This window comes from Miniopterus schreibersii (assembly GCF_964146895.1).
Source record: "Miniopterus schreibersii genome assembly, chromosome: 2".
NCBI classification, from domain to species: domain Eukaryota; kingdom Metazoa; phylum Chordata; class Mammalia; order Chiroptera; family Miniopteridae; genus Miniopterus; species Miniopterus schreibersii.
Window position 1 is genome coordinate 3,156,615 of NC_138102.1, and position 19,805 is coordinate 3,176,419.

Consider the following 19,805-nt stretch of genomic DNA (forward strand, 5'->3'; position numbering starts at 1 on the left):
GAAGGGCTGCGGGTGTGACTTCAGGTCAAGGCCACGTACCTGGATTGCAGGTTCCATCCCTGGCCCTGGTCGGAGCACATGAGGGAGGCAACTGATCGACGTGTCTCTCGCACATGGATACATCCATGTTTCTCTCTCTCTCCTCCTCTCTCCTCCCCTCCCCTCCACTCCCTCTGCAAAGCAATGGAAACAGGATCCTCTGGTGGGAAAAAACCCAAAAAACAGAATCTGAGTGCTCCCAGTGCACGGAATGACTCAGTCACATGGACAGGCTAAGCAGGCCGCTTATCAGACGGTATGTTCTACATGGACTCATTTGGTTATAAATTCAAGAGTATCATGTGCTAAAATGTTTATAATCATTGACTATATTGAGATACATTAAAATAAAATGTAATGGCAACTGTTATTCCCCTGACACTTTCTTTGGTAGGTTCACACATTTTCATCACAATCACAGTCTGACATCTGGTTAGATAGAAACAGGCCGGGGGGGGGGGAAGGGGGTGCGGGGTGAATGTTGCATAATACCGAGTTCTGTTTAGAGCGGAAGATGGGAATGAACTGAACTTAGGGCTTTATAATACAATTCTCATTTTATTTTAAACATATCTTGCATGATATAAAAATATTGATCACAGTGAGCTTTACCAATTGTTATTGCTATAAAAAGGAATGCAGAAACAATATTTTTAGTGGAAATAAATTATATAGTCATTTTTTTTTTTTTTTTTTTTAAATCACAACAGAAAAACCTCAGCTGTTCGGTCCTTGGCAGAAAACCAGTGTTTACAAGAGGTCTTTGCAGATGAGCGCCAGCCCGTTCCCGTGACGTGATCCGCGTGGTTCGGGAAACACCCACTTCTGTCTGTCACCGTGGCCCCCAGGTCTCTCTGTCCACAGACAGTTTTAAAGGGGCCGCACAGCCTTCCACGGCGGAAATGTGAGGAACTGGAAAACGGTCCCATCTCAGTTCACGTGCGGTCTCTTCCAGTACGAGGGGACACAGCGACACACTTCTTCACTGAAGGCGAGTCCCTGCTCACAGTGCTTCAGCCGGTTCGTGCACGGCCGTCTGTAACAACTGGGGAAAGAGACGCACGTGTGTCAGAGACCAAGGGGGGAATTCCTGAGGCTGCGAACATGCCTTTACGTTTTCCTAAACTTTAAACTAGAACCAAGTTACTCATTTTGTCATAAAATCGTCCTAGGTGTAGAGGTTTGCAAACTGTTAGTTTGTGCTTACAATCACAAAGTTTAAGGGGAGCGGGAAACCCTCCAAAGGGGCTCGGCTGCTGATATAACAAATGGGTGAGCGAGATGGTGCCAGCTGAGCCTTTGCCTTTGCAGGGCCCTCAGCGTCGCGGAGGAAACGGAGTTGCTGGACGTGGCTGCTCGAGGGCTGCCGAGTCGGTGCCATCACGTAGGCACGAGACTGGCATGGAGCCCAGGCTTCGAAGCGACTCGACCCAGCCAGGCCGCGGCCCCCGGGCACCCGCCCTCGCTCCCTGCCCGCTGGGCAGCTGATGGTGGCTCACTCTGCCTTCTCCACCCGGTTCCACGTGCAAAGGGGGGGACTCTCTCTTCCCCCCTGGACTTTCTACTTCCCAGCAGTGGTGAAAAAACAAATGATCACGCAACTAGTCACATCCAAAGCCCTGCGGATCTGATGGGTGGGAAGATCTTTGAAGATGGGGTTTTTTTTTCTTTCTTTTTTTTGAGCATGAGTTTAACATGTGGGAACAGGAATGAGTGTCTAAGGAAAGATGCAAATGGCCTGACATGGAAATCCACAGAGCACCCAGAAAACCACAAATGTGATGTTATAGTTTCACTTCTGTGCTTTAGAAAAGAAAGCACGTCTAGTTAAAATGCTATCTTTTTAGCTTCTAAATGGAAATGCAATATTAGAAGACCACAGTTATTCCTTAATTAAAAAGATACAATTCTTGATGAGCAAAGGAAGTCGCTGATTAGGGCAGTGGACCCAAGAATACATACTCTGCACACCACACTTTTGGAATAAATATTAAGAGAAAATGAGCGTAAATGTTTTCAAAATGCAAATTATGTTTTTTTTGCTTCAATATATACATGAAACCTGGAATCACACAGTTAGAAAAGTGAGCATGGGGGAGTTCCAGTATATAAAAATCTTTATGAAACAATGCGTACTATTAGGAGAAATACAATGATATATCTTTTCTACTAAGTTAATATGAGATTTCTGGAGAAAAACATGATGGCTGGTTACACTCTGTGAACATAACAATTTCAGGTTTTTCAATACATACGCATTAGGTTCACTCAGAAGGCTCAACATACGAAATGGTTTAATGAGATTTGATATCTATATTCTGCATTTTTGAAATATCCTGGTCGTTAGAGTAGGGGTATGCAAGTACAACTGCAACAGAGTTTTGCTTAAAATATCCTAAAGAGAAAAAAAGGCTTTTGATAAGACATTCTGAAACAATAATGAAAGAATACGTCATCAATGACAGATGTAGATCCAATGAAATCTCCTTAGGCGGCAGCTACAATGCTAGCGGAGACAGAGCTTCAGAAATGGAAATTAAAATGAAAGCACAAGCTTTTGGGAATCAACAAGACGGACACTTCATGCACCAAGGAAAAGAGAAATGATGAACATCGGTGCGGGTCCGAAACCCGTAACTAAGCGGAGTGTAAGCCTGGGGTCCTGGGAACAGTCACCTGAAAGGACACTATCGCCGTCCTGAAAGGGTGGGCGGCAGAGAGGAGAGGCCCTGAGCAAAGCTCCGAAACTCAGATGCCAGGAGGAGCAGCTGAAAGAAACGCTCCCAGGAAGACCAGGCCGCCCCTGCGTTTGGCAACCAAGCGTCCAGGGGTACCTCACGCAGAAGCTTACAGGGCTCCGCGGGGCACACACCCCACTGCCACTGGCCGAAAAGGCGGAGAGGAGAGGGGACTGCGCGCTTACCAGACGGGCAGGCGGACGGCAGGGGCGAGGCGATGGGCGGTGAGCACACAGCGCAGCGCACAGGGGAGGGATTATAATCCTGTGCACCTGAAACTCGCGCACTCCTGCCGACCCATGTCATGCCAATCAACTTAATAATTCAGACTGGAATAGAGGAAAGAGGCGAACACGCGTGCCGAAGGCCTGGCCTGGAGCATCTTTGGAAAGAAGGCAGGTCTTGGTCGCTAAAGTGCGCTCTGAGTCACGGGGACACGCTGCTGAGACAGGGCACGTCTGGCAGCTTTTGTAAACTGCGGGGAAAGGACAGAGTTGAGGGTAAAGGTGGGACGGGAGAGGCACGGCCGGCGGGGCCATGAAGGAACGTGGGAGGAGCTGTCGGAGGCCGACTCTGCCTTGGACAGCTGACCACCTCGTTCAGGTTAGCGGGGAAGGCGTTCAGGACGCACACTGCCAGGGTTTGGGCCAAAGCCTCGGTTTTTTCTTGGTGTAAAGAAGGCAGAAAGGTCAGGGTTTAGGGAACGAGTCGTGAGGAACCTCTATCAGCATCGTAATTTACTTCTCTAATTCTACTAAGCACTTGGCTTAAATGTTTTTATCTCTAGATACAATTCTACAGTCAACAGCAACATCTTATCCTTTGTAAATTTTGGACGGGATTTTCTGCACTTAGAACGACTGTCCCAAATCACATGTGATGGGATCACAATCGTGCTGGGGGCAGCTGTGCGCTGCCGGCTGCATTTTGAAAATGCTCCACAGGCGACTGGCCTGTGCGAGAGCCACCACCTCAGCCTGTGGGACACGGACCCAGTGTCTTCTGAGCTTGGGTCTGGTTTGCGTTCCCAGGGCTCCTTTCTTGCCTTTCGGGAGCAAACACAGTCTCATGAAAGTTTGGTTAAAAACTACCAGAATGAATCTCCCAGACTTTACTGGTTTCCTGCTAACAACAAGCAGCTGCTATTTTGTTGAGAAAAGTGCTTTTAGTGGAGAAAACTATTCCCAGGAAGAGAGGCTACGCACGAAGCTATTCCCAGGGAGAGGCCACGCACGAAGCTATTCCCAGGGAGAGGCCACGCACGAAGCTATTCCCAGGGAGAGGCCACGCACGAAGCTATTCCCAGGGAGAGGCCACGCACGAAGCTATTCCCAGGGAGAGGCCACGCACGAAGCTATTCCCAGGGAGAGGCCACGCACGAAGCTATTCCCAGGGAGAGGCCACGCACGAAGCTATTCCCAGGGAGAGGCCACGCACGAAGCTATTTCCAGGGAGAGGCCACGCACGAAGCTATTCCCAGGAAGAGAGGCCACGCACGAAGCTATTCCCAGGGAGAGGCCAGGCACGCTCACGGCGATCGCTCACCTGCACGTCTGGTGCTGGAACTTCTTTCCCTTTAGGAAGCACTTCTGGGGGTTCTCTGTACATTCACAGGCGCACTTCGCCGGGTTGAGGGGCTGGTTCCTCGGGCAGGTCCTTCTGCACACGCACTGGCACGTGTTCTCATCAAACTCTCTGTTGGGCCCGCACGAGCTGGGGAAAAGTCTGTTTTTGCAGACACACTGGCACGAGTGTCTGTCTAGCTCCTTGTGGGGTCCACAGCTGGAGGGCCGGAGGCCCCCCCTGCAGACGCACTGACAGGTCTCTTCATCCAGCTCCTTGTTGGGGCCGCAGACGTCGTGGAACCCGTCGGCCGCGTCTAGACGGACAAGGAGGGGCATCTTAACTCTACCGGGCTGGGGCTGGGGCTGGGAGGGGCGCGGAGCAGAGAAAAGCACCTTCCCCTGCAGGGTTTTCATGGCAGGCTGTGCACACGCGGGCACGCTCCTCGGAGGAGGAGTGTCACACGGTGCCAGCAGGAGCCGAGGACGGGCCAGCGCGAGGGACTTAACTCGGGCCCGACGCCCTGAGTACTGTGCGCGGAATCTGATAGGAAAGCGCGTGCTAAACGCAGTACAGGCCCTGGGCCCCGCGTCTTAGAAACCACCATTCCGCTTACCGTCTCCAGCGCCGGCGGCAAAAATAAAATCTTGCTGAGTGAGGCACCTGCAGAGGTGCTGGCTCCACGTGTGGTTCGCGGGGCAGGTGTTGTTGGCAGCCTGGCACCTGGGAGACACAGACGGGGGAGCATGAGTGTAACCGGTGCACAGAAGGGGGACCGCTTTCCTCACCTACGCATCACCTCAGCGCGGCTGTGAAACAGCTCTAACGTGATGCAAGAGTAAATAAGTGAAGTGGGACAGTCCCCTCGAACGGCCTCCCCGGCACGTGCTGTTAAGTTCTAAGCCCAGGGGGGACCCTCAGTGGTACGGTCTTGGATCACCCGAGGCGCCCACCTTTTTAAGGCACATACACTGACTTGTACGATCACATAATGTCCTAACTTGGGCAAGCGCGGGTCATTTTACTCCGAAATGTCATTTTCCACTAAGTAGTACGTCATGGGCATCTTTGTAGGGCGTCTCATGAGGTTCTGCTCCATGGCTTGTCGTGGTTGCAAAGTGGCCCATGAAGGGATGTTATTATTTATTTCATCAGTCTTGTGTTGGCAGCTATTGAAGCTACTTCCAGCTTGGCCTTTCCAAACAGTCCTACAGGAAACAGTCCTATACACGGACCTTTACTGACTGTTTTCCTGAAGCACAGGCGCCTGTAACTGTCCAGGGTCCATTCACGCAAACTCCCTACTCTACAGTCCTCCAGGCAGGGCTCAAGGACCATGGGCTCTGCTGTTCTAGCAACTCCCCCCCCCGCCTCTCTCCCTCCACCCCCCTTGTTCTAGTAAAAATTAAACAGCATGCAGTTCTTTTCTTAGCTTTTGATTTATGACTTCGGTGTTTCTTTTTGCAAATAAAAGAAAATAAGTATGTATGTATATATGTATTTTATCTCTTCTGCTACATAGACAATATCACCCCTTCCGTGCTGCTCCAAACCCTGATTTCTCACTTACCAACATTTCCTGGGAACATTACACCTTCATAAAAATTTTAGGTATTCCCAAGAGCAAGTCTGCACTCATTACGCATTACTGTCTTTACTTTGTAGGCTAATCATGAACACACATCAACCCACATACAATTTAGACAGTATTTACAAATTTTCCAAAACAATTTCACTACCTTTTAATCTACCTCCTTACCCCAAACATCAGTACCCCTCCGTCGGATAGGACAGAAGTTATGTTTAGTTATATAACAGCGATGCGATTAATCCTGGCTGAATAAAACCCACATCACTCTTCTATAACAAAAGTGACTCAACGTGGCTACGTGGCCTCAGTGCTGACCTGATTTAAGGACACGGTCCCATGCGGACACTGCTGTGAGGTCACAGCTAGAAAGGGGTCCTTCATTTTGCAAGCGGGTGACTGAAGCTGCCGTTGCCGAAGCCAGTGTCCCCCCAGCTATCAGCTGTAACCCAGGAGCGGATCATAAAATCAAGTACTGAGTTGGGAAATGCACTTTTTTAAATGTAAAAGAATGGCGTGTAATAGAATACAAACGATTAGAGTGCATGTGATATTGTTTTCTGCAATTTTCTTTCAATGATATATGCATATAAATATTTTAATATAAGTAGCGTACATATATATCTGTGTAAATATGAACATACAACTCTTCACACACACACCCCTTCTCCCACGTGGTGTGTGTGTGGGGGGCTGGCTGCAATGTCAAATGTGTCGCAGTCAGAAAAGTGACAAACACCTGCCTAAGCTATTTAAACGGCACAGAGGTGTCGAGAGTAACCTGAAGCACTCGCCTAAGTGAGGCTGGTGAACGGTGAGATTCCCAACCGCAGGCCTGTGTGCTAATGTGTCTGTGCTTAACTTTAAAACGTTCACACATTGCTCATCCTAAGTGGGCGTGAAAACAAAACAACTTCCCAGCATCTAGTGAGGAAAAAATGGAGTTTTCTCTTATGTTTCAACGTCTTCAAAAATATAAACTAAAAAGAATGGACTGTGTGTAGAATCAAATGTGGGAATAACTGTAGGAATACATTTCTGTAAATGTCACGCAAAGCAAGGCATCTAGTTTTACAGAATTAAGTAATGATTTCATATAACTCTTTAGTTTTTGTACATTCATGTTGAACACAAATATAGCCTTCAGAATAATACCCACACTGTGCCCACTTAAACTTTCTATGGCTAATTATGGTTTGCTCAAAGTAAGCTAAATATTTTAATTTCTAACATTCTTAAAACTTAAATTTCTGGAAAAAATATGACTTCCAAAGCTGCCAAAAATAAGAAACTACTACTATCAATGTTAATAGTAATTTAAGTTAGTAGTTCAGCATATTCCAAAGCTGAAGTTGGAAACCCTGCTACATACCATCTAATTAAAGAAACATACATTTGGATGAGGTGCATTTTCATAATCACCTAGTGCAGCTCCCTGCTCTAAAAGTGAGTAGCAAGCTCTTAGCATTTAAAGCTTCTCATGTGAAAAAATGGGAGGCACAATTTCCAAAATATTGCCATTTTAGAATGAAAGGAAATGTTTTCGTGGCGGATAGTAGATTTAGCACAATCCTATCCCACTTATCTTAATGTCCAAAGCATTTTTATCCTATTGATATTTCAAGTTACAAATATTAACGTGCAAACATATTAAAAACGTTTACAAATTAATTATTTTGTACAGTGTAGTTATAAAACATGGATTCAAAGACAGGTTTCGTCTGCAAAGAGAAGCAGATTGTGCAGTTATTGGCAAAGCGGATCTATGTTGAGAACTGTATGTAAATAAACTGACTTCCCTTTCCCACAAAAACCCACAAACACAACCACAATCCTGCTTATAATTTGTGTGAAGGATAGAGATGCTTTTCCAAGAATCATTTCATTTATTATTTAAAAAGTTCACTAGGCAGGCTTGATAGTTACTGCTTTTTGCTACTTAAAACCAGAGGACAAACATGTAAGGACCTACGTATGTGTTAGAGAGCAACAGGTTTAATGACAAAAATCAATCTTCCTTTGGCATTTATCGCCTCTTTGGGATTTTAAAAGGTTAATAGGCTCCAAATATGCTCTGTTAGAATAAACTGTACATACTGGGTAACGATTCCTGGCTCTTGTACTTTGACCACTGCCGCGGGCGTTCTGTGAATACTGATTTTCTGACTTTCCCATCTTCTGTACTTTTTGGCACTGGAGTTTTTATATACTTGGAAATTTCCTGACCCCCCTAAATCCATATTTAAGGAACAAAGACATACTATCTCCTTTTAGACTTTGTCAGTAACAGACAAACAAAAACAAAAAACAAGGACAAAAAAGATCATGGGTTGAGGGCATTGGAGAGTCATATGACACTGAAATGGCTGGTTGATGCCTGGGTTCGGGGGAGGGGGTGGGGCTGACCAGGTGGAGCGGGGGATCTGGGACCGTGAAATGAGTATACATTTCGTTATATATAGTTGTCAAAATCCATGCAAAGTACAACAAAAAGGTCTAATGTAAACTGCGGGTTTTAGTTAGTAATGATGCTGGCCCATCAGCTGTGAGAGGTACCCCAGGGCAGGACGTTCATAATTAGGGCTCCGGGGCGGGGGAAGCGGGAGTATGGGGACGCTGTGCTTCCCGCGCAGTTTTTCTGTAAAACTAGGACTGCTAAAAAATCCTACTAAGGATGAATGGAAGAAGGCGAAGGGGTGAGCCAAAGAACAGGCACGAATAACCCAGACACAGGCAACCGTGTGGATGCCGGAGGGAAGGGCGGGGATGGGGACACCTGTCATAGTACACGATAAAAGTGAAGTGAACATTTTTAGAAAATGACGGAGACCCGGTCTAATAATATGGACATTTGCTAAAAATAACCATCGACGTGAAGGAAAGCAACCGGGTGTAAAATAATTTATTTATATTTATGTTTTTGTTCCGGACCAAAATGCTCCTGAGGCTGGAACGCTTGTGGCTTTGAGGTCGCTTCTGAGCTGGCGCACCTGGCCTCGCGGGTGATGCACCTAAGTGACCGCGCGGGCGCCCGCGGGCTGCGTGGGATCCGCAGACTCACTTTGTCTCGTGAACTACCGCGCCCAGAGTCCGGGCCTCCCGCCTCGGCCTAGCTGACTTTCCCGCGCACTGCATCCAGCGCGTGGTCTGTGTCCCACGCACACGGCGAGGATCCGCGTCCTTGCCCTTCCTCCTGTCCTAGCCGCGGGCTGGGGGAAAGCGAGCGGGACCCATACTCACTGTGGCGGCGCCGCGGGCGCCGAGCGCCTGATGACCGAGTGCACCTGTCGGTAAACATCCAGCTTGGACATGCACCGGCAGGACGTGTGGTTGGCAAAGCTGACCGTGACCGGCTTGGGGCCTTGGGAGAGAGGCACCGTGATTTCAAACAACTACAAAGAAGGGGCAAAGAGAGACACAATTATATGACGCTGCACAGCGCTCAGGGCCAGGGCTGGGGCCGGGCAGGGCGCTCTCCACGGCGGCAGCTCCCCGCGCGGGGCCCGGGCACCTGACCACTCACGGGCACAGCGCACCGCCCCCCGCTCCGAGCCAGTGCCCTCCACCGGGTTCATCAGCAGGCCCCGCGCTGGTCTCTCGCCACGGCCACCGAATATCGGGACTTGGACTACCAGCTGACGATCACAGAGCCAGCATTAACAGGCCAACGTGTTCGAGGGAGAGGATGTTCCAGAGTCTCAGGTTATTCCAGGGGTGAGGAAGGGGCACCGACAGAAATTTCTTTGTGATGTAAGAGCAAAGCTATTGGTCACCTCGAAACGTCGGGTTAAGTCCTATTGGGTATAAACTCAATACACAGACATAAAACAGTAGATGGAAAACTGGTTTTCATTCCAAATTAAATTTCTACCTCAGGGTAGTTGTATATGTGCCTGAGATTTCTTATAAACTTATTATGGTTAAAAGAAAAAAAAAATCGTTATTTAATAGCTAAAGCTTTGTTTCTGCTGTCTGGACAAAGGTCTTAGGAAAACAATACACTTAGAGTAAGGCGGGGCATTTTACGCGACTGTGGGCTGGAGTCTCCAAATTTAAAGTCTCCTTCTGATTTTGTGGGGAACTTCAGTTCTCTTCCTTGTACAAAAACAGTGCTTTGAAACATTCAAATTGGAAATTTAAATGTACAAATAAGTTAGTCATTAAGTAGAGCTAAGTGGATTTAAATTCCTAAGGCTCTCGAAAACCTAAATTATTTTCAGTAACGGCAGTAAAGGAAAATGCTGGCTGTTGCCTGCTTAGCAAGATGGGCTCGTAGGACTTGAACTGCAATAGCACCACGTGCGCTTGGTACTTTTACGGGACCTGAGCAGCGTAAAGATGACACACTCCAGAGCCCGTGAGCTGGCGCCCGGCTGCAGCTTCATACCAACGGCGGAAGATCACTGGAAACACTCAGGGAGCAGAACTAGTTGCCATTTTGTCCATACGCATTACTGAAAGGAGTTTGGAAGAATGGAATGCAGAAAAATCTAAATTATAAAATGACTATTTGTTTTCATTGGAAATGTACTTATTTCAAGTTTCAGCTACTCTCAAGCTTCAGCTACTCCTTAGGAGGAAAGGGCACAAGATCACATCCAGACAGGACACTTTTATGAGCAACCCCACCAGTAAACTGTGTGAACCTGGAAAAGTCATCTGACTTTTTGAAGCTGTTTATTTCTTTAAAAACCAGTAAAATGAAGATAATATTTCACCCATTACTCCATGAGGCTGATGTAAAATTACATAGGCTAATCCATATGAATGGGATATGTGTATTGATTGCTATAGGGAGGTGTGTCTTCAGTAATCTGCGTATATTCTCAGGATCCTAGATGTTCTCCTACATAGATAATTTCCGTATGACCTCAGCATCTCCCAGCATCATGGTTTTGACCAGTTTCTTCTCTAAGATATCTGTTTATACAGTTTGGTTGAAACCTTTTATTAGGTGACCTTTCACGTTGCAGGAACCCTCTGCACTACGTGTCACTATTTTAAGGAAGATAATTCTGCAGCGCCTGTAAACACTACAGCTTTTCTACTTCTCAGGGCATCCACGGGCCCTACATTAATAACCAGAGTTGGAAAGGAAACACGAAGAGGTTTAGAAAGGCAGCAATTATAACGTGGCGCGTGTTGGATCTGTAAGTTCCTTATTCAGGCTCTGCCACGGTGGAGGGAGAGAGAGGGGTGCAGGTCGGCTCACAGGAGCCTAGATTTTACATCTACTGAAAGCGGGTATCTGTGCCTGGACCTTAGAAGAGCCATTTGAAAATCACCCATATTAAGGTTGGAACTGACGTCTCTGCATTGATAAGATTACCTCGTGCGGTGATAAAATGTCTAATAATGGAAACCTGGGGACAGGAACATTTAAGGGGTGAAAAAGCAGGTGAGCTGTTAAATATGTCCAGGAAGGTGTGTGACACGTAGAAAACCAGGCAGGGTACCGTTAAGCCAAGGGGAGGCACAGAATGAGAGGAGAGCTTCAGCAAGGCCTGTGAAGTCACAGGGCCCAGGGTCTCGGGAAATCAAGTGCATCGGGATGGAGTGGGGATAACTGGGCACCAGAATGGCTCTGAGGGCTGTGGCGGGGGGGGCGGGCATAAGGACAGGAGCAGCGGTGGGAAAGGAGAGACGAGAGGCCACAAGGGACACTTTTGCTTACAGAGTGTGTGTAATCCTTGTAGGATTTGTCATCGTCTCAAGTGACACAAGGCAGGGCAGAGCCTGAGAGGGAAGGATAAGGCCCTATGGGCCATAAGGGCTGTTGTAGGAGAGTTAAGGGCCTTTTCGCACCCCTAGACCCCAGGGGCACCCTTCCTGCTCAGTGATGGTGGCCACTCCAAACCCCACCCAAAGAAAGACCTCAGGGAGTCATCAGTGATCACGGTCACTTTAGCCACTCTCGGTGGCTAATGTCCACAGTCAGGGCCCGCCCACAGGTACCAAGTGAGTATGCGGGAACTGAGGCTGGGAAGAATGTTCTAGAGAGATGAAGGTCAGCTAAATGCCCACTAAGAAAGCATCTTCCTGGAGAAATGAGCCCAGTTTTATACTTTCTGAGTAGGAGAGACCTGTGTTGGCAGATCCACCACTAAAAGGGTAAAGGGACTGGTACGAAGGTGTTAAAAAGTCTCTGTTTAGAGAAATGGTTTTTCTGTAACTTATAGAAATCATACATCTTAAAACTATAGGAGAAAAGAAACCATCCTCGAAATGCAAAGGGAATCCATGGTCTGGGAGAACATATTTGTCAATGATACATCTGATGAGGGGCAGACTTCCAAAATATACAAAGAACTCACACAAGTCTATAAGAGGAAGACAAACAATCCAATAAAAAAGTGGGCAAAGGACCTGAACAGACACTTCTCCAAAGAGGACATACAAATGGCTAAGAGACATATGAGAAAATGCTCAAGGTCACTAATCATCAGAGATGCAAATTAAAATCATAATGAGGTGTCACCTCACACCTGTCAGAATGGCTCCATCAACAAATCAAGAATGACACGTGCTGGCGAGGGTGTGGGGAAAGGGGAGCCCTGGTCACTGCTGGGGGGAATGCAGACTGGGGCAGCCACCATGGAAAACAGTATGGAGGTCCCTCAAAAAGTGAGAAATGGAGCTGCCTCTTGACCCAGTGATCCCACTTCTAGGAATATATCCTAAGAATCCTGAAACACTAATCAGAAGGAATATATGCGCCCCTATGTTCATAGCAGCACAGTTCACAATAGCCAAGATCTGGAAGCAGCCCCAGTGCCCATCAGTAGATGAGTGGATATAAAGCTGTGGGACATTCACACCATGGATACTACGCAGCTGTAAAGAAGAGGGATCTCGTACCCGTCGGGACAGCATGGAGGGACCTGGAGAGTATTATGCTAAGTGAGATAAGCCAGGCAGAGAAAGGCAAGTCCCACATGATCTCACGTGTATGTGGAATCTAAGGAACAAAGTAAATTGATCAACAAGATAGGACCACAGACATGGAAGCATGAAACAGGTGGACAGATCTCAGAGGGGAGGCTCGGGGGAAGGAGGGTGGGAAGAGATTGACCAAAAAACTTATAAGCATATATGCACAGCCCATGGATACAGACAATAGACAGGAAGAACTGGGGAGAGGTGGGAGATGGGGGAGGGGGGTAAAAGGGAGAAAATGGGGGACATCTGCAATACTCTCAACAATAAAATAAGTTAAAAAAACAACTAAAGGACAGCTTGGGAGAGTAATGTACTTATAGTTTAGTTAATTAAATAACAAAAAAATTAATTACTGATGTTTTCTTCTATCCAAACACATGAGATTTGTTTGGGGGCAATAATGGATTCTTTATATTTTAATAAAATAAGAACCCTTACACTATTGTCAGACTATTTTGTGCTTTAATTGGGTGCACATTACTGTTTTCTATTTTAGGTCTATGCTCATAGAATGCAAAATTCATGTGTTGTGCTCAGCATTGCTCATTCTGTGTGTATATGTGGACTTAGTCAATATGATTGGTGATAAGGACAGTCATAATTTGATATTCTGAACCTGATGATTTTCCTGAGATAGTTTTATACTAGACAGTGATTTGTTCTTGACCAGTAAGATATTAACTCCTATCTAATTTAGGGTTCCAGTAATAATAAGATTCATTATGGAGACTGGTGCTGGTCTAGCAGTATGTGCTGATTTAAAGAGTTGCTCACTTTAAGAAAGATCAAAAGAACTTATATGAAGGGGGCATTTAAAGAAGGCTGGAAATTGGAGAAAATCCGGTTGTGTGTTCTGTAAAAGCGTAATTAAATAAAAAGGAAGTGTTAATCATTTCCAACTGAGAGGCTCCCCCTTGCTCTCAACCGGGTTTTTTTTTTTTTTTAATAAGAATATTGAATAGTCAGTTCTCACCAACAAGAATGGTCTTCACATAAAGCCATTTTTTGAGACAATAGGTTGTCTACCCAGCATAGCAACCGTTGTAAAGCAACAGCTCCTACTGCTACTTATCTCGCAGGCTATTCAGGAACAAGGCACAGAACGTCCTTATGAGAAGGCCCTGGGTTACCTAAAGTCTCAAGGAATGTTTGTGTGTATAAAATAGGAAACAAAAAGTGCCTTCCTTTACAACATCTTTACACCCCAAATAGAACCAGTTTCTCTTCAGAGCATATCTCACTACCATATTTAATTTAAATATTCCCGCCTTGAGTCCATTAAGTAAGTATGGAGACAATCTGCAGCCCCTGGAGAGTATAATTAATAACTGTAGAGTCAGATAGAAACATTGGACAATATTTAAAGAAATAATCCCTAAAAATGGGAAAAGGTGATATAACTCAGGGTTTAGTGTCAGCACTTCCACTGAGCAAACCGACCACATAACCGACTATCCAGGGCCTATGGACCTTCAACTGGGTCTGGGAAGAACAGGGCATAGCAGATCCAATCAGATCTACATCTGGCTCTGCATTAATTATAGCATATTGTCATATATAAAATTTATACACAGTGCTCCCATTATAACAAAAACCCCATCCAGAAGGTTTAGAAACACTGAGTAAAATCTGTGGACATGGTCAATACCTTGAATTGAAAAAAAGTGGTACTTTTAATAGATGCTTTAATTTTTTTCTTAAGGCAAATGTTAATCCTAAAGAGACTTCTGATAACTGGTATCGGTGTAGAGTTCCTTTTCCACATCTGAACAAAACCAGATTTTCAACAACTAACTGTCTGCGCCAAATATTAATTGGTTACAAACTCAAATCACATTCCAGTCGCTGAATGCATGTGAATGTAATAAGCTAGTTTTTCGGGCGGCCACGATGCTCTCTCATTCATGAGGCACTATTTCTGTCGCAGCACAAACCAGTACCTGTGAGTCTCATCCCAGAGTTGCGCATTCCACTTCGGTTTAAAAAACATTACTGTGCAAGAAAATTTTATGAAACACCCAGTTTAACTCAAGAATAATCTGGAATGCTTTGGTTAACACACATGCTTTTATTCTTTCTTTATAACCTAATTAGAAGAACACGGACTTTAACTGATCCTGCTCGAGTGTTTCAGGATGCGCCGAGGCCCTGCTCCCGGCCGAGCTGCCTGCCTCCACCCACACTAACAACACGCCTGAGAGGCTCCAGTTTCCAAGGAAGCCCCACGGACTCAGGAGTCCTTTTTAATCTTCTCTTCAGGAAAATTTTATAAGGTAAATACTAACATTTCAATAACTTTTTAACCTGAATGTTTGGCTTGAAAGCAGGTGACTTCCTTCTGCTGCTACTTCAGCCATCCAAGGATTGACCTTGTGCAAAATTCACTTTCTACTTTTTGGTTACATCTCTTAAATAAACAGCTTCTCATAAGAAAATACACCGAAAGGATATGTTTATAAAAGAAGTGAAGAAAACCACCTAATCAACTTCAGTTTCCAAAGGCCCGGGATCCGGGCGGGGAGGGCTCGGAGATGCTCTCGACCGGGTCCCTGGAATGCCTTGTGCATGTGGTTTCACTTTGCAAGTAACCAGGCTTCCTCACATGTCCTGATGACATGCCCTGCGCCCAGCCCCATAAAGGAATCCCTATGAAGTTTCTATAGAGCATGTGGGTCTCACACGATTTACAGTACATTGTCCTTACAATGTATAAGACACCAATCGGTGACTTTTGTTGCTAAATGATGTGTCTGGAACTCCTTTAACAAAACAAAAACTCTGGGAGTTTTCCTACTTCAGAGATTAGAGCAGTAAGAAACTGGCTTTTATGTCTGGAAGACAGACATCATCACACGCTCCCATTTACACTACACTGAAAACAGCATAAAATAAACTCAGGAGAAGGTGTGACTAGAGTTCAAGCTTTTATAAGCTGCGATATTAGTAAAAATGTTGAATGGAGGTGAACACTGTCCCCAGGAGCTCCACGCCTCACTCGCCCTTGGTTTGTAAACCTCCTGGATATGCATTTCCACAAACCTTTGCACGGTTCTTTCCAACACTTAGGCTACTTTCCATCACTTGGTAAATGTTGATTTTCCTGCTAAGTTGTGAGCTGCATTAGTGCAGGTTCACACATCCCTGTGGACCCATTGTACAGCCAAGAACGACGCCCCACATTGTGGGTGCTTTTCCACACTCACTCAATTAAATCCAAATGAAAACTACCCCTTTTACTGTAATAAAAAAAACTAGTGATTCTTCAGGCAGGAGAAGGGCATAGAATTACAAGGTCAAAGGGAGAAATGGGGTGACTATTGATGAATACTGACTGGCTTTCCGGCTTCTCTCCTGAACCATGAATTCTCTGAGTAGTACCAACCCCGCCAGGGCTTCCAACAATGTTTATCAATATGATGTTTCCTCTCAAATCTGCAGCTAAAGACCCAGTCACAGCCATAAATTCCAGAATTACATGCTCAGTCTTTTTCTGATAGCTCCACCTAAATTCCACTCAGATTCTTCAAAATCAGCATATTCAGGACTCTAACTTTGACCCCAAATCTGTTCCCTTTTATTTAAGTATTCATTCTATTTAGTGCCAAGCGTTTACCATGCACCAACTGCTACACTATGCCCCAGGGTATTAACTGAACACAAGCTTTGCAGTTTAGAGCCTAGGGGATAAAACCACTCGAGAGACAGAGAAGGTAACGATGCTACAATACGGGCAGAAAGGATGCTGTCACAGGCATGGGAGTGACATTGATGTCTAGGCCTCAGGATGAGTACCAATTAGCTAGATAAGTAGAGACATGGGCACAGTATGTGGAGAGATGTTCAAACACGGGACACAGCGCTATAATGACTTGGAGTTAAGAGATGTTGATATCACTTAAGGCATAAAATAATTTGGCTGCTGGCAGAAAGTAGTATTTGAGGGAAAAGGCAGTGACAATTGAGGCTGCAGATTTAAGTAGCTGCCAGATCAGGAAGGCCAGGTAAACCCTGTGAAAGGATTCAACCTACAACAGAGTGAGTGCTGTTCAAAGTACTTAACTCAGGACGTTTGCACCAACCAATCAGACCCGGCGCTAGCCCGAGCCATCCAATCAGAAAGGAGCTGCTTATCAACAGGCCCCTGAAAGTGGCTCAGCCCCAAGAATGCAACATTCCCGAAGTTTTGAGCAGTATCTGATACATCACTTAGAAGAGAAAATCCCACTGCTAACATGCAGCAAATGGAGTGAGAATGGAGATTTGAGACCAGGTATTAGGCTGGTCCGGGTGTAATGGTCCAGGGGATGGATGAATGTGGCCTCAACCAGAGTGGGATCAGCAGGACAAAGGCACCGGGTGACATCAGAGATGTTGGAGGGTCGATTTAACGGGAATATTAGACTAGACTTTTAGTGAAAGGAAGACTAGCTTGGCTTGACCAGCTAGATGAATGGTGCCAAACAGACAACAGGAGTACCTTAGGCGAAATCTAACTTTGGCAAACAGAACACAGCTCGTTGTTAGTAAACAAAACAAATAAATATAGTCTTCCATTAAATATCAGTGCCAACCATTTTTCTGTGATGTCTGCATATGAATTCCCCGCACTGGTCCAATTAGGCCCCACAGTTGCCTTATTGGTATCAGAGTGAAAGCATTTATTCAAGGTAAGTGTGTATTGCGGCAGCATCCAACCTGCTTGTCAGGCTGGGGGCCGGGGGGGGGGGGGGTTTGTAAAGCAGAGGAATAGAATGCTGGCTTTCGCTCATAGGAACTATGAATGAAAAGGGGGGGGGGAGAATTTTCTCTCCTATAGGTTAAAGAAACAGTTATTTTTTAAAAGGTTGGGCTAAAATTTAGAGCATGCACTTTTGTTAGGCAAAAGGATCAGTTTATTTAAAAATTACACAAGTGAGTTAATCAGCTATTTTATTATTATTAATCTTGAAGGCAGTAGTTTGAAAATCTGGTTGGACAGGTAACGCTTAGGTATCAGGGGTGGGACTTCCTGAAACTGTGGGGAATGCTGTGGATGTGTCTACATTTCATTTTCCCCCTGAAGGGTCCACAGTTTTTACGGGGTTCTAAAAGGGCTGTGTACTAACTCTGCGGTAGGTTCTCAGGTGACGAGTGAACAAAGCAGACCTGCTTTTGCCTTTTCGGAGGACAGACCTTAATCAACGAATGATGACTCCATGATTATAAACTGTAGGACTAGAAGCTATAGTGAGGGCATCGTCAAAGACAGTATGGGAAGCTATAAGACACTTAAAAGAGATACTGGGCCTATTTCTGACCTCTTATCTCATGGAGGTCAGAAAAACCTCCGGCAAGGACTTCCTCGTGCGGCGTCATACTGGAGTTGAGACCTGAAGAACTGGACCTTAGCCAGGAGGTGACTGGAAGGCCAGGGTATGTTACGGTGTGGAAAGGCTCTGGGGCGGAGGTGGCTCCCAGCAGCGGAAAGATGCCTGGAGCACTGGGAGCACAAAGGGTAAGGTCCAGGACAGTCATGTCAGGTGACGCTGCAAAGGAAGGCTCAGGCAGACATCCGGGCTGCGAGCGAGATCTGGGTCTTATTTCAAGCACAATGCGAAGTCATGGAGACTACCAACATCAAACACGCCTGTTAAAAATATCATGCTTGGGGGCAATTGAGAGAGTAGATTAGGAAAGGGGGAAAGGGAAGCAGGAAGAGCAGAGGAATATCTTGGACTATGGTGACGGTCATGGACACGGGGATTCAAGACACTTGAGGGGTGAAAGTAACATGACTTGCGGATGGACTGGACTTGTGATGAGAAGGAGGCGTCAGAAACAAGCCTATGAGGTCACGTAAGGAGAGAGGCAAAACTCGAAGACCAGTGCTGGTGGTGTTTGGGGTGAGGGTAGTGTTGGGGGAAAAAGCTTGTCTGAGGAATTAGTATACAAAACATGTGGGCATCAGTACCTGAAGAAGATATATTTTGAAATATTTAAATATAAAATTAGTATTCAATTTAAATATGAAAGCCCTATTTAATAAACAGTATGCAATAGAACTTGAGATGTTTTTTAAAGGAAATTCATTATAAAAATATTTTCTTTGTATTAACAAGGCAAAATGAAATTTGTGGAAGAAATTAGTAATAAAAAATAGCTTTGGATATTGTCAATTGGCAACTGATTTTCACCACGAAAATAAATGAACAATTAAAAAAACAGGAATTTGAAGAAATAAGCGAACAAAACAAGAAATCCCAACACCACAATGGTTATTATTCAACTCCAGATCTTTTACACATGAGCACTTTGAAAGTAAAATTTCACCTAACGATTAAATCTAATAAGGCCTTTATAAAATGATGATTAATGAGCTCTTAATAGGCACATTTTGTTTTATTTGATGAAATAATTTTTCAAAATTTATCTTTGAGTGTATCCCATGTCATTCCATTTTCAAAAGAAATATGGCCCTTTGGTATTTGGAAAATGCAATTAGCATATCAATACCTTTGAAAGACCAACCAAAGTGATAGTTGATTAAAATGAAACACCATAATAATAAACAATATAATCTAGGAACAGATATCATATTGCTTAACTGGATTATCTAAAAATATACACTAGTAAATGAATTCTACAAACTTATTTTAATTCCTACATCACTCATATTTATTTTCTTTTTTAAAAAATGACTTATTCTCAAGAGTCTCAGAAGGCCAAAAATGCTTTTATTGAGTTTGGCTTGAATATAAAAGCAGCAAAATTTTTAATATTAATGTCTTTTTAAAATAAATATTATTTTGGGGGGGGACTATCCTACTGGAATAAATATTTCTATTTGATAGGAAAGGTTTTTAGTTCCAACACTTATTAAAGGACTTTTTTGTAAAAAAAACTGTTTTACTTCAGGGTGATGATAAGATAAACATATCACATCCAGTAAAACCTGTTAA

At 44.9% G+C, this 19,805-nt stretch overlaps 1 protein-coding gene across 2 annotated transcripts in view; it reads right to left on the minus strand.

Moving 5' to 3' along the window:
• Window positions 1–349: 349 nt before the first annotated feature.
• The window catches only part of VEGFC (vascular endothelial growth factor C), a 72,312-nt gene continuing 52,856 nt past the window's right edge, over window positions 350–19,805 (minus strand). For both annotated transcript variants that reach the window (XM_081127201.1, XM_081127202.1), the window contains exons 4-7: window positions 9,169–9,320; window positions 4,957–5,063; window positions 4,323–4,656; window positions 350–1,084 (exon numbers count right to left, since the gene is read on the minus strand). In XM_081127201.1, coding sequence (XP_080983327.1) covers window positions 970–1,084; window positions 4,323–4,656; window positions 4,957–5,063; window positions 9,169–9,320 — 708 coding nt within the window. In that variant the 3' untranslated portion in view covers window positions 350–969. The remainder of the gene's footprint in view (window positions 1,085–4,322; window positions 4,657–4,956; window positions 5,064–9,168; window positions 9,321–19,805) is intronic.